This window comes from Pyrus communis, chromosome 14, assembly GCF_041283825.1.
Source record: "Pyrus communis isolate YQ-2024b chromosome 14, ASM4128382v1, whole genome shotgun sequence".
Classification (NCBI taxonomy): Eukaryota; Viridiplantae; Streptophyta; class Magnoliopsida; order Rosales; family Rosaceae; genus Pyrus; species Pyrus communis.
The window spans coordinates 20,534,376-20,549,927 of NC_142578.1; the positions used below are offsets into that span (position 1 = coordinate 20,534,376).

The 15,552-nt window shown below is 37.6% G+C and overlaps 2 protein-coding genes and 2 long non-coding RNA genes across 4 annotated transcripts; 1 reads left to right on the forward strand and 3 right to left on the reverse strand.

Annotated features, from left to right (window-relative positions):
* Window positions 1–1,682: 1,682 nt before the first annotated feature.
* LOC137713844 (disease resistance protein RGA2-like) lies at window positions 1,683–4,554 on the forward strand. The gene has a single exon (XM_068453199.2). It carries the CDS (start codon window positions 1,846–1,848, stop codon window positions 4,348–4,350), a length of 2,505 nt encoding a protein of 834 aa, XP_068309300.2. The 5' UTR covers window positions 1,683–1,845; the 3' UTR covers window positions 4,351–4,554.
* Window positions 4,555–5,606: 1,052 nt separating this feature from the next.
* Window positions 5,607–8,308, reverse strand: LOC137712761 (putative galactinol--sucrose galactosyltransferase 2). The gene is made up of 6 exons (XM_068451915.2): window positions 7,759–8,308; window positions 7,162–7,229; window positions 6,932–7,066; window positions 6,619–6,836; window positions 6,323–6,411; window positions 5,607–6,177 (listed from the first exon to the last, which is right to left on the reverse strand). Exons 1-6 carry the CDS (start codon window positions 8,245–8,247, stop codon window positions 5,839–5,841), a joined length of 1,338 nt encoding a protein of 445 aa, XP_068308016.1. The 5' UTR covers window positions 8,248–8,308; the 3' UTR covers window positions 5,607–5,838.
* Window positions 8,309–8,663: 355 nt separating this feature from the next.
* LOC148691366 (uncharacterized) lies at window positions 8,664–9,465 on the reverse strand. Its single transcript, XR_015955753.1, has 4 exons — window positions 9,315–9,465; window positions 9,112–9,203; window positions 8,889–9,012; window positions 8,664–8,719 (listed from the first exon to the last, which is right to left on the reverse strand). It is a non-coding gene; the product is annotated as an uncharacterized LOC148691366 (long non-coding RNA).
* Window positions 9,466–12,478: 3,013 nt separating this feature from the next.
* LOC148691367 (uncharacterized) lies at window positions 12,479–14,204 on the reverse strand. The gene is made up of 4 exons (XR_015955951.1): window positions 14,060–14,204; window positions 13,460–13,522; window positions 12,706–12,775; window positions 12,479–12,563 (listed from the first exon to the last, which is right to left on the reverse strand). It is a non-coding gene; the product is annotated as an uncharacterized LOC148691367 (long non-coding RNA).
* Between the last annotated feature and the right edge of the window lie 1,348 nt (window positions 14,205–15,552).

Consider the following 15,552-nt stretch of genomic DNA (forward strand, 5'->3'; position numbering starts at 1 on the left):
ATTGGTTGAATAACGCAAAAGCAGGTGAACTCATTATGCCAACAGGATCCTCTTCGGATTCTTTTTGGTGAGAATATTAGAAGTTTGTAAATTGTATTTGTTTATCGTATATTATATGATTAATTTGTGTTAAATATGGTTTGTATGTAATTTTAAATAAAAATATTTAATATAATTTTTAATTACACAATATACGATAAACAAATATAATTTCCGAATTCCTAAAATCCTTACGAAGTGGATTCAGCGAGAATCCGGATTCCTCATTATGGGTTTGGACGAAGTGGGCCATTAGACTTTTTACACGTACATCAATAAATCCCAAATATTTTCGGAAAAGGGTAGGCTATTTCCACTTATTTTTATCTTTCAAATACTTTCATTAATTTTTGTCTAATATTTTTTTTCATTTCATTCGATTCAACGGTAAAAATTAAGTGTAGTGTAATAAGTAAAAATGAGTGTGAATAATACTTTCACTTCAAAACTTTCTGGCGGTCTTAATGCAAAGGTTCATCTTTCCCTTATAACACACAAATTATTGTATGGTAAATTGGAGATAAGCTTGCATGCACTCCTTGACACGCCAATTGTGTTGCCTTGGGCTAATTAATAAAACGGCTAATTAATAAAACAATGTCGTGTGTAGTTAAGATGTTATTTGTTCCTTAGGACTTGAATATGAAGGTCCACCAACCATCACGGGATGACTCAATAATTATGGACAAATTTCATGTTTATATTTCACATGAAACATTTTGAGTTCAACTCTTAAAACTGGAAAATAATACAATTGTAGTCAAGAGAAATTAAAATGCTTATGTGAATCTTCCCAATTTGGTTATTTTGAGACATTTTGAAACAATTTTGTTTGTTAATGTCCAAAAAAAAAAAAATTGAATCATTAAAAGCATTCTGTTTATAAAAGAACTTTAAAAAATAAACTCAATTATATTAATTGGATTGCCCGAAAGAGTGATAATTTTAAAAATAAATTATGAAGGCCTACCAACTCTGTTTTATTTTTTTTCATTTTTGTTTGGTAAAGAAGAGCGCATCCATTGTAGGCTTGTAGCCTTAAGAGTTGCCTACCATGTGTTATTTCTGTTATTTATTTTGTTTGGATTTTTATCACAAATATGCTTTGAAATTCACCTATCTTATTAAGATGATTTTTTAAATTGAAAATCGATCAATCTAATATTTGAAAAAGGATATCGCAAATCAATGTGGTCCAGTCCTTCCATAATAATTCTATTACTTTAATTTTTAAAATTTTATCATTTGAAATGATGATTATGATCATGATAAAATGGTGGTGCCACCGTGTAGAAGCGGTAATCACTGCATTATGGTGAATGATGAAGTGTATCATAATAAATAGAAGAAATTCATCAAAATTTTAGATGGAGAGGTTGAAACATGCTCAAAATCAGGAGAGATTTTTCAATGTGACCGGTACACGGGATAGTACACTACGTGTCACTATATAAATGGTTGGATATGTGTGCTAAAAAGTTAATAACTTAAAAAATAAAATTTTCCACCACTCCTATTAAAACACGTGATGTACCACTTGTATTCCCGTCACAACTAAAAATTTCTCCAAAATCAGCTCTCATAACTAATCAATATTTTATGTACCTTATCATAAGGAAGCATCATCATCATTATTCATACTATCTCAATTCCCACGCAAGAAATATACCTTACCATAAGGATGCATCCATTGCTTTTTTATGTACCTTATCATAAGGAAGCATCATCATCATTATTCATACTATCTCAATTCCCCTGCACTCATCTCGTCAAGAAAGAAAGAACGAACTAAAGAAAGAAAGAAAGATGGCCGAGCTTGCATTTCCGTTGGCAGCCAAACTCATTGAAAGGCTCAGCTCCATTGCTTCTGAGGAGATTTGCTTGGCGTGGTGTGTTCAAGCGGATCTGCAGAAACTTGGACGCACCATGTCCACAATCAGAGACGTGCTCTTGGATGCCGAAGAGAAGCAAGCACGTAACAGTGGCCTACGCAGTTGGCTACGACAACTTAAAGATGTGTTCCTTGATGCGGAGGATCTGTTGGACGAGTTTGAGTGCGAAGCTTTGCGAAGACAAGTGGTTCGTGGCAGTGGCACAACTAGAAAGGTACGCCGTTTCTTTTCCCGCTCTAATCCAGTTGCATTCCGCTTGCGAGTAGGTCATGAAATTAAGGACATAAGACAGCAGTTACAGGAGCTTAAAGATGATAAGAATTTTGCTGATCTTCGAACTGTTCATCATCACCCTCGTCTTGGTGACCATGTAAGGGAGAACAGGAATACAACCCACTCCTTTGTCCGTGCTTCGGAGGTTATTGGCAGAGAAACAGAAAAAAATGAAATTGTTGATCTTCTAATGGTACAAGGCGATGATCATCAAGGTGGGGATAATAGGAATCTGTCTATTATTCCTATAGTGGGATTGGGAGGTTTAGGGAAGACCACACTTGCCAAGTTGGTGTACAATGATGAGAGAGTCGTTGGGAGTTTTGAATTAAGAATGTGGCAGTATGTGTCAGTGGACTTTGATGTTACTAGATTGACAAAAGAGATCCTTGGCTCTGCATTAGGTACACAGATCAGTGAAGGTTTGTCTCTGGATCAGTTGCAAGCACAACTACGAGATGCTTTAAAGGATAAAAAATTTCTCCTTGTCCTAGATGATGTGTGGAACGAAGATCGTATCAAATGGAGCGAGTTGAGAGATTTGTTGATAGAGGGGGCCAAGATAGGATCTAAGATTGTGGTGACGACACGGAATATCTCAGTTGCTTCAATCATGGGCACAGTTGGAACATACATAAATTTAGAAGTTCTCTCTTTTGAGGACAGTTTGTCATTGTTTGTAAAATGTGCATTTGAAGAAGGACAAGAAAGACAACATCCAAGCCTCTATGAAATGGGAAAAGATATTGTAAAAAAGTGCGGAGGGGTTCCCTTAGCTGTGAAAACCTTAGGGAGTCAACTTTACTCAAAGACTGATGAGCGTCGGTGGAAATTGATTAGAGATTCTGAGATATGGGAATTAGAACAAGAGGGAGATGGTCACATTCTACCTGCTTTGAGACTGAGTTATACTCAATTGCCCTCTCATTTGAAGCAGTGCCTTGCCAGCTGTTCAATCCTTCCAAAGAATTACATTGGATTTAATACCATGGACTTGATCAGTGATTGGATGGCACATGGAATCCTTGAATCTCGTGATCATGGGAATATGGAGTTGGAAGATGTTGGTGAGCTTTATTTCAAAGAGTTAAGGGAGAGATCTTTCTTTCAAAATGTTAAAGATTGCACTTTCTGCTATACATTTGATATGCATGATCTCATCCATGACCTTGTACAATCAGTCGCACAAGGTGAGAGTTTGACAGTAGACTCTGCAGGCACCAAGGGCGTCTCTGAAAATGTTAGACATCTAACATTTTTGGAAGTTGGCCAAAATGTTTCAACAACCTTGCAAAAGTTGAATAAAGTGCGGACTATACAAGTACGGAGTTGTGAAAATATTGATGAATCCTTCCTCAGCACTTGCATTTCAAGATTCAAATATCTGCGACTACTTAAGTTAACCAATGCATCTTGCAATTTGTTGCCGGGTTCCATTGGTTCTTTGAAGCATTTGAGAAGCCTGCACTTGGCTAGAAATGAAAGAATCACCGCACTACCCAATTCAATTTGTAAGCTGCAGAGCTTGCAAACTCTGTTTATCCGATGCGTGAATCTTGAAGAGTTTCCTAGAGACATGAGAAAGTTGATCAGCCTCAGACGCCTTGTAATAACCACAAAACAATCAAGTTTTCCAGAGAATGGAGTGGGATGCTTGACATCACTTCGATATCTTTTTCTTGGGGAGTGTCATAATCTAACGTGTCTGCCGCGTGATACAAGTTATCTTGCGTCATTACACACTCTGATGATAATCAGCTGTAAACAACTTGATTTGGTGATGAAAAACTATCAGGTAATTCCACTAAGGCTCCAAAAATTGGGGATTGTAGAAGTACCACGAATGGTGGCATTGCCTGAATGGTTTCAAGGATGCACAAACACACTACGAGTCTTGATTATTGGGGATTGTGAGAATTTGGAGGCATTACCTAGGTGGTTGACAAGTTTCACATCGCTTAGAAGGCTTATACTCGAATCATGTCCCAAACTGTTGTCTTTGCCAGATGAGATGCATCGCCTCACTGCCTTAACAAAGGTTAGGATTGCAGATTGCCCTGATTTGGAGAGGAGATGTCAGCGCAACACAGGAGAAGATTGGCCAAAGATTTCTCATGTTCCAAATGTTTCTTTTGAAGGGCTATGAATTTCTCAAGATGCGAATAGAAACATACACTGCTGTCTTCAATGCCGCCTGCCTCTGTTTGTCTTAGTTTCTGAGTTGCTTGTAGTTTGTTCCGGCCAATGTAAATTGTGGTGGGGGCACAAGTTGATTTATATTTCAGTAGATTAAAACATGTTTGATTTATTGTAATATTACTCCAATTTAATCAACCTTATTTACATCAAACTCCTTCCTTATCAGTCACACTTTGAATCAACCTTACTTGACTATTTTACTTGCTTATTTGTTTCTTGGAAACTCAAGTCTTTTAGAAGCGGTACTCTCCGATCTAGTAATTCCGACAGTCGGAGATTTCAGCGTCATCAAACTAGGTAAAACTATGAGACGAATTCAGCATTTAAATAGAAGAAAGGTTGCCCGCTAAGTCAAATTTTGACCCATCTCATAACAAAATAAAATAAAATTTTTACTAAACAATAATCAACTTCTTGATTTCAAGCCCCGAAGACTTACGCAGAGTGAAAACTTTGTTATTTGTCATTCAGGTTAATGATGTAATGCTCTAATCCAATTCTCAGAAACACCAAAGAGAATGAACTAATCCCAAATGCAATGCAGTAACTAACTCAGTCGGAAGCCAGAAAAATTAACTCCTCCATCTGAATTTCTGTTACAACCACACCGTGGAGTCCATCTGGTTTTCTGTTCCGACCACACCGCAGACGGGGGTGAGCCTCAGGTACATGATGGAGTTCGGGTCCCGGCCGACGGCGTGGACCCAACTGATCTAACAAATAGCTTACATCAGTCAATGAGTTCTTGTAGAGATTTATCCTTCAAATACTCTGCACGCTCGACACTCGGTCAACTCACAAGGGAGTATCCAATCTCTTAATCTCGTGGTGGACTTTGAAGACTAATTTTATCACCAGACGTGATCAAATCCATAAATCCCACGGCCTCCATATGCTACATGATCAATCGATATTAATCTATATTTTTTAACTTCAATATTTTTATAATTTATTTGATACATTCGTGACCCACGTGCCTTGTTCACGTGTAAAGCTTAAATGACCAAACACGTGAACCACGTATTGAGCCACCGGTTCACGCACTCTCGCCTATATCTTATTATCCTACATATCCAAAAGTAGTGATATCCGGAGAATGATGTATTGATTTCAAAACCTCGAGTGCAAAGATGAACGCTTAACCAATCTACAACTGCATCAATCGTCTCTCAAGAAAACATAAAGAAGGAAACACGATACAAGTAGGAAAGATAGGCACTTCTATTAATAAAGAGAAACCAGAACGCTACAACATTGGCCACTCTTTCTTAGCAACATAACCTATGAAACTGGAAAACTACAACATTATTGGATAATCTAGTTACTTCCCAGGCACTTGAGTCTCTCAATCCATCTTGCTTAACCACACATCATCATCTCTTCACATGCAAGACAATGTCCTAATAGCTAAACTCTTCATATCAGATCAGACCACTTACACTTGGATCTCTACTGACCATCTGTACATCTCTTTTTCGGGTACCGGGATGGTAATCGTCGTTAATCCAGATGCAGAGTCATACTCGAAGTTGGTCTCGGCGTTGTCAACAGTGCACTTCAGCGGCCGCTGGGAACAGTATGCTCCAAACCTTCCACATCCTCTGGTTTTGAGACCAATTGTTGCAGTTGGGGATCGGTTCTCGCTAACTTCTCCATTAGAAAGCTCAGGTTTCTTGTCAGAAGCCAAATGGATTTCAACCTGCTCCACAGCAGCACTTGAATTGAACATGTCAAGTAGGCCTATTGGTGCAAATGAGAGGTCGGATGTAATTTCCTGCAAAGTACAAAATTATCAGTTACCCCACTTAGTGGGAAAAGGCTTTGTTATTGTTGTTATACAAAATTATCAGTTAGTAAAATCCTTTGCAATGATTGGAACTTTTCACGTTCAAATAAATGTTGGTGATAGCATGACTAACCTTGAGAGGACAGAAATGGAAAACCTCATAGTCAAGAACTTTAAGAGTCACAGGCACTGAAGCACCTTTTGGCAACCGAAGAACATCACCTGACAATCAATCAACGTTTCATATCGTTACAAAGTTGAAGAGCAGGAATACTATGAGAATAATGTTACGATTCATAACAAAGGCAGGTAGAATTCTTCTTAAAACTTCGCCATTATCATATTGACACGTTATTAGAGAACTCTGCTGCTTCCATGGCAATCTAAAGTGTTCCTTCAAACTAGCTTCTGTAAACAAAGTAGTGGTACCTGACTTATGAGCATAAACTACTGTTTCTCCATTCCAATCAGCACCAGCAACTTGAGCAATGGCCTCAACATCAGCGGCACGAACAGAACCACTGAGGGTACCGGGAGAGTAATCATGAATGCGTGTCTTCTTTTCAATCTTGCACCAACCGGCACCTTGACAGTTAAACACACCAACCACACCAGAGAGATTGTTGACATTCCATATTTTGAGCAAGCTGCAAAGAGAATTATTCACACAAGCTTTACTCATGGAGGCTCTCAATTTTAACATAACTTGGGAAAAGCATAAAGAGAAGTAAATAGAACAAACCTTGTCCTGTCTCTTGCTGGATCAGCGAAGAGACAATCACGTGTAGGCCTGCCAGGTAACTTGGCACGGAGGACAGATCCATCAGGGAGAACCAGCTTCCTTAGGAGGTCAAAATTGTGATTGCCTGGCTTATCACTATTCATAGAAATACCAAACTTATGCATTAGAACTCCTAACTCATGAAGTGGCAATAGAATAAATTTGTTTGATACTTTGATGCATAGAATTACCTCACATAGATCGCACATCCACCAACAGCACGGGCTGCACCGTGGTACTCTGCCGCTGGGTGCAAACTCTGCAAAGGATATCATGATATACACAGATGAGTTTGTTTTCTTAATGACACTGAATGTCATGCATAATCAACCAAAACGATTGCAGATAATCACACAAATTGCAATTGTAAATCTTGAATAAACATAAATATTGATGTTTCAAGCCTCCACCAAATAGAATAGACTAATATACATCAACAACTATATTTACAATTATAATATAACCATAAGTTAATGAGCACGTACATGACTAGACACTAAACTCAGGCCCTTTGAGGAAATGGCTCCTCATTAGGTTTCCATAAATCATCATCCAGAAAAGGAAAACAAAAATCAAACAAATTGCAATTGTAAATCTTAAACTATGTTTTACAATAACAATAGAACTGTAAATTTTACGAGTGTGTACATGAATAGAGGACATTCGAGGAAATGGCTCCTCACCAAGTGTCCATAAATCATCATCCAGGAAAGAGCAAACAGTACCAAATGTCCAAGACATAACGAACTAACAAAATAAGATAAAAAATGCTTCATTATTTTACTTACGTGAAACATATCCCAGTCAGGTTGCATGAATTCTCCAAGGAACAGGGTGTTATAAGCAACGGAAGATATGTGAATCGTGTGTGAAGCAGGATCCCGGGGATAGAAGTCATCAGAGGCTCTGACCACAGCAGTCTGCTTGGCACTGTAGAGCCCATCAGTGTTGTGACACATGCAAGAAATGCATCCATTGTCAGCAAAATTTCGAGCAACCGAAGCCTCAAGTGCCTGGTGGTAGCTGCGGGTCAGAGAAACTCTTCCACCATGACCAGACCCTAGAGTCTCAATGATGTTCTGAACATCAACCTTAACTCCATCAACTCCACAGGAAGCCAAGTAGGAATGAAGCTCATTGTAGAAATTGAAAACTTTCTTCGGATGTACCAAACCAAGACCATGAACTGTTAAGCTGTCCATAACTATATCTGGTTGGTTGCCCTCTACACCAGGGGACGTCACTGGGTATGCTAAAGCAGTGTCATAGTGTTCCATGCCAGTAGCAGCTGGTTTTACTCCACCCCAGTACCCAGCTAGAGCATGCCATACATAAACAAATCTGTGCCAGCAAGAAACATAAATTCGCCGAATTAGTAACAATACTACTTGCCGTACAACTCTTAAAATAAATTCTAATATTAATAAAACATCATAAAATGTCAAGCAGAGCACACAGAATTCGACAAAAAAATTATTGTTTGTTGTTAACATAGTCAGATCATTCATTCCACCATCACATATATCGGTAACAGAATTCATGTTTTAATTCTAAAGATCGTAACACATGATTTTCCGCGTCATCTTTACTGTCACCTACCATTTTCAAGAACAAAAAATAATGTATTCTTAGATCCTAGCATTACCTTATTTCACATTGTGATGCTGCTTGGTTTCATCCACAAAGTGTTTCAGGTCATTCTTTTGGAATTTTTCGTTCTCTTTGATTCCTGTCAACCTACTTGCAAACCTGCAATTAACATACTCCCATTAACTAAACAGCTCCTTTAATTAGATAAAAAAAAGCAATGAATGATTGTGCGTAAGAAGACGACAAAAGAAGATCCAAACGCATCCTATGCCAATCATGCACGCAGAACATGGAAAGAGAACGGTAGGAAAAATGATTAAAGCGTTACTATGCTCCTTCTTGTACAACAACACCAGAATCCTTGTCTTTATTTTCAATCTGTTGCCAACCGTCGTCAACGATTAGGAACCGCGGAGGTACAACGATTAGAATCCTTGCCTCCCTCCGATAAGCTACAATCATTATAAAACAAAAAATAGCGATTTAATAAACTGATGGTAGATTCAAGTTACAGTAAATAGCAAGTTAAATATGATAACATGTCTTATTACCTTTTAAGGCCTTGATCCACACCCTCAGCTGTGACATCGGTGTAAAAGGCATCCCATGTACCCCAGCCAAACCAGTCCAGAAAAGAAGGCAACTACATGCAACGAAAAGATCGAAAATTAGATTCATTCAAGAAACGTTCGTGATACGTCATTCCAATTGCAGAACACCAATTACAGAAGAAAACAATACGTGCTGGCCTTACCTTTTTCTTCTCGTGATACGAAATTTTGAGATATTTTACATGGACATGTGCCCTGTGGTATTTTCAGTTATGTCGGTTGGGCACAAGTATCGGTTGTATGCTTGTTTTGTCTAACAAAAGTGATGCATGATTGTTTTAGAGATGTATTCACACATGCAGGTTATCATGGTTTCATTATATGAAGGATATCTGCATGGGCAGATTAAAAGGCTTCAAAGAAGCATAAAATGTAACTTGCGTGTTAGAATAAGATGGACTTGAAATGATATAAAGTAAGACATTTTGGTCTACAACATATAATAGGAATTTAATATTAGATATTAGTGTAGATATTGTGATTTGATTTCCTTTTATGTCAATCTTATATTAAGAGTCTTGGAATACAATTAAGATTGGTTGAGGTGAATGATAGGATTTTTACCACCTGCAAAAGTAGGGATAAAAACATTAAAAAAATACTTGCAAGAGAATAAGGTAGTTGTAGTATAAACGGCTCAAGTAAGGTCATTTCTACAAGGATTGAATGAATAATTTATGTAAATACCAAATCTTAATTAATTATTTGAAAACAAAGATTGGAAAAAGTTGATTTTAAATTTAAAAATAATAAAAACGAATTTAACTAAAATGATTAAAGAAATTAGCAAAGTAAAGAAAACAAAGGAAAACGTTTTGAAAACCACATTGTAAAAGCCTAGGGTTCCGCCGTCCCCTTAACAATCCTATGTAGATTTACCAATTACTTATGAATTACACATGCAACTTTGAAGGTTAGGTTTTCCATATGCATATTCTACATGTGGCATTCAAGCTATAACATATATCAAACATGCAATCTGTCTGTGGCATTCAGATCAAATATAAACATGCATGACTCCTTACGCTTTGTGAAAACCCATTGAAAAACCATGCAACCCCTAAGACGTGGCATTCGCCCTAGGTGAACTTACAACTATCAATCACAAGAAGCAATACTCAATCCTCTGATGGCATTCCGACCAAATTGCATCCAATTACTTATCTAAACATCATAATGGTAGCTAAGCATTAAGATATAGAGATAGTTTAAACACAATGATTAATAATTCAAAGTATGCATGCATAATATCATAAGCAATCAAATAAAGACTACATATTCATGTTAAGGCTCAAGGTATCTCCCTAGGAAACGGAAACTAGTTACGAACAACCATAAAACAAAAGAAATTTTATTGAAATAGAAAAATGATAGAAAACACCTTTGATGCCTAGCTAAGTTCTCCAAATTGATGCCTCTGTTCTCCCCCCTACTTTTCTAATGGCTAAATAACCTTATTTATACTACTACAAAATTAAATACTTACTAGAAAATGTCTTCTAAAAACTAGGAAACATAATAAATTAGGAAATATAATCCTAAAGTAACTTGGTAAATTCACCCAAAATGCTTCACAACCACGTTTTGAATAGGAATGGCAACGGTTCGGTTTGGGGACAGAAATGCTATATTCATCCCCATAACCACGAAGATTAACCATATCCATAACCACAAATTAACTATCGAAGATTATCCATAACCATATCCACCGGGTAATGGATTTTCAATCGGTTATCGGTTATATCCATCTTCGTCAAAAAAATTAAAAAAAAAATTATATTTATCCAATTGACGCATTATAAATTTTAGTAGATACTAATTCCGTCATTAAATAGCAACATCCAATTACTAAAAATTACCAATATATTTGAAGTTGTTCATGATAACATGCACCAATTTCTTGACAATGAGACTCTTGAAGAGAGATGAATCTGATAAACTTGTAATATTTAATAATTGATATATAAAATGAGGGAATTGTTATTGGCACTCCAAAAATCTCATTCTACACTCCAAGTTTTCTATATTAGGAAAGAAAAATACACTTGTGAGAAGTGTATAATGAGATTTTTGGAGTGCCAATAACACTTCCCTAAAATGATTCAATGAATTAATTTGGTTGAGTATAACAATAAGAGTATTGAATTGATAAGGTTGTTGGTATGCCCCATGCATGATGTTTGGTGCATTATAAAGATAGTATAGGGTTTGATGCATGCATAATGAATTAGTATAGAGAGGGTTCAGTAAATTGAAAAAAACGTTATTACATATCAAATATATATATATATATATATATATATATATATTTGGGTCGGATTCGGAGACGGATACAGATTGGGGACCCCTATAACCATATCCAAAACCATAACCGAATAAAGTTCACGGGTTTTCCCCATTTCCATACCATAAAATTTTCATATCCAAATCCAATCCATTCGAGCGGTTATCCACGATTATCGGGTTTAACAGTTAGGATTGTCATCCCTAGTTTTGAACCCAAATCAGCTCCAAAACTGGCCTAAAATATCTGAATTTAAAGTTTGGACTATTCTGAACACTTCTCCAGAAGGCCACAAACCCATCTGAGGTCATCTTGAGCTCCAAAAATGCAATTTAAGCCCAAATACATCATTTTTCAGCACTGCGCAATGCTCCTTTATTCCATCGCCAGAAAATAACTACTTGGTATAAAAATCCCAAATTTTGGTACGAATAAGCTAAGGAACATACGAATATCCTCCAATTTGAATCACTCCAAAATTCGTCTGTTTGAACATGTTTTGCTCCAGAAGAAGTCGAATGTCCTATATTGAAAATATAAAGCAAAGTATCAAAATTCTACCAAAATAATTATCAAATTATATTAAGAATAAGGTCAAATATATAATACAATATTGAATCATCAAAATACCCCCAAACTTAGTTTTTTGCTCGTCCTCAAGCAAAACAAAACTATGAAAAAACAAAAACAAAAACTAACAAACTAGAAAATTTTATTAAAACTCAACTAAGACAAAATTTTCATCTTCAAGTTGCAATCAATAGAAAACATGAAAAATTAAAACATCTATCCAAAAGTTCCAACTAATCCCACCACAGAGCCGAAGCCATTTAGAATCAATTAGAAAATATTTCATGAACTTCCTTTGGTGTAAAGTGAACCAACATAGTTAAGGATACTCGACTAAAATCCCTACATTTCATCCTCTTTATTTAACACTTTACACATAATAACATGATATATTTTTTTTTCTCTCTTTTTTTAATTTTATTATTTAGTAATAGCGGTGGTCGTGACACTCATCGACCCCGATATTCCCTGAATACCAGGACAGGCACGTGCTGGCCGACACCCGAGGGTGACGAAAGCCATTTATTAAGTGCAAATGCTGAAAACAAGGGATAAATAAGGCTTATAATATAAAAGAATAATGAATATGCAAATAAGGATCGTGTTCAGGGCACACCTCTAATCTAGAACACTAGAAGAAAATAATATAAAATTGAATGAAATAAAAGAGTGGGTCCTACACCGAGAGGACTCGAAGATGTCAATGCGAAAGTGCCTGGACGTCGGGATTGTATGCCTCGATTCTAAGTCCTGAAGGGGGCGCAAAACAAACATGAGTGGACCAAGTTGATATATATATAATAAAACAGTTATCAACATACTAACCCCCAGGTTTTATGAAAACACATATATATAATGATAAACATAGGTTTTCCGAAATCTAGCATGTCGTGCAGTGTCTCAAATCATAACTCGCATAAATAATAAACACTAGTGAATGTCCGATACAACTTTCCAGGCCCCATGCCGGCTCCCCGTCTCTGTGCTAAACAGCCAGAGGAAACACACTCCAGGCCCTATGCCGGCTCCCCGTCTCTGTGCTAAACAGCCAGAGGAAACACACTCCAGGCCCTATGCCAACACCAAACCGTCGCCCGGGACGGACCGAATCTATCCCTACGTCCCGTAGCGGAAAGGACCACTAGGTAAGTACAAAACCAGTGAACATACATATATTGAAAATAACTTCATAGTATAAAGTCATGCATCATCTATACTATAAAGAGGTGTTCTAAACATGTTCTAAATATCATATCGTCATCCATCAGATATTCTATAAGAACATGGGTTATAGGAAAAATAGTAATAATTCAAACTAGCCTCAGTAAGCATGTTATCTCGTAAAACGTTTTATAAAACATAATCATCAAATCATGCTTTTCATGTATGCATTTATACTATCAAAACATGCATTTTTAGAAGGGGTCCACTCACAGTACTTCGCCGTCGAAAAGCCACGCCATCTAGCGAAGAAAGAAACGCCACAGATAATCGCCCCTAAGCACATAAATGGTACATTTAGTCAAACTCTACTCAAACAATTGAATTTGGGAAAACGGACATCGGAAACGGGTTCAGAACGTCGAAATTAGCGTAGGAGGGGTCCCACACGAAAACCCAAAAAGTCAACGGTCAGACCGGGTCCGGGTCAGCAGGTCAAACGGGTCTGGGCTTGGATCCGGGTTGGGTTAAAGGGTTTGGACTTGGGTTGGATCTGGGTTTGGGCCTAAGGGTTTGGTCTAATGGGTTTAGGGTTAACGGGTCGAAGGCCCTAAAGGAAACGGCCCAAAGGCCATTAAATTAACAAAACAAAAAAATAAATCAATAAAAAGGTTGGGTTGGGCTGCCCAGGGTTTTGGGCTTGGCAGGAAAGGCCCAAAGGCCTTGGGTTTGGTGGTTCGCCAGATTCCAAGGAAGGAGAAGGCCGGTTTTCGGTCGGAGAATTCCCAAGCTCCGATGGAGCTCAAAACTCAACCAAAACATGTCATTCAATATACGAAATTGAAGCCCCGAAGGTAAGGAATCGAAATATACCCTTGGTTCCCGTCATCGTGGCCGGAGTTGGCCGAAAAACAGCCTGGAAGCCACGGGTGTCCGCCAGAAACTGGGTAAGATTCAAATGAGTATAACTTCTTCAATACTCAATGAAATTGGGTGAAACAAAAATGAAAGTTGTAGTACTCAACGAGACGAAGAGATTGATACCTTGCACGCCAGCCAACTCGCCGTGGTTTGGCCGGAAATTGCCTCGAAAGGGGCGGTGCTCGCCGAAAAACTGGGAAATGTCTCCGAGGTGGTTTCTTCATGATTTGACGTCCAAAACACAACCACGGGGTTAGAAAAGAGCTATAGGTGTGGGCATGGGTGTGTCTGTGTGTGTGGGTGAGTTCTACTCGAAGGGAGGGAGAGAAAGACAGAGAGAATGGGTGAGGGGGGAGAGAGAGACTTTTCAGAAGAAATAAAAGAAAAGGGAAAGGGAAAGCAACCGGGGAACAAAACAGGGGGTGGGCCCCTTGGGCTCACCAATTAAGGCTCAAAAACAATTTTAAAAAAGAAAGTATCCCCCAAACTTAGTGAAAATACAAAAATACCCATTTTCTTACGTAAATCCCGGGACGGGTTGTTACAGGTTGTGCAATGTTAGTTCCCTTAAGCTTTTGATCCAACTCATGTAACGAGCTTTAGGTCAACGACTCCCAAACCACAAGGGCTTTAGGGCACTAGGTGTAGAACACCCCTAAGGACTTAGTAACTCGAGTTGAAACAGCTACAAAACCAACTAATCACCCTGTCCCATGCCAAAACTCTACCGTTTGACGCGAGAATCACTGTTGATTAGGCAGGATTGGCCCTGTTACTAAGCAAAGCCTCAAGTGGAACAATTATTACTTTATTTGTAACAATAACTAACTTTACTTAAAACAAAAAATTAAAATTAAACTTAGACTAAAAGTAAGTGTTTCAATCTCATTCCCCACAAACTATGTTGGTGTGAATGTGTAAATTTTCAAAATATAACTCATGAATTAGTGTCTAAGCAACGATAAATAGAAAAGACTCTACTATAGAATTAATCTTCACTATGTCCATTTGTTCTAACGTTTAAAATAATCTATGGATATTAATAGGGGTGGTATTGGTACGATTACCGTACCAAAACCCATGTACCAATTACCATACCAAATTTTTTGTATGATAAAATCTATTACCATTACCTTACCAAACTTTTGCTATACTGAATTTCAGCATGCCAAATAATTCAGTTGGCATAGTATGGTAATGGTAATTACTACTTTGTGTTGGGCCATTCTTTTGGGCCAAAATTTGATTTTTTTTTTTTCAACCCAATTCAAGCCCCGAATGTGTTTTGGCCACTCTCTTTGGGTTTCTAAAACTTTTTTAATTAATTATGAGAATGTTATAGAGATTCATTTAAGAAACAAGAAGTGAATAGATAGAAGAATTGCTGAAAGAACCCAACATGTGACAGCCCGTCCCGGATTTTTCGTACCGTAGGGGTAGAATGA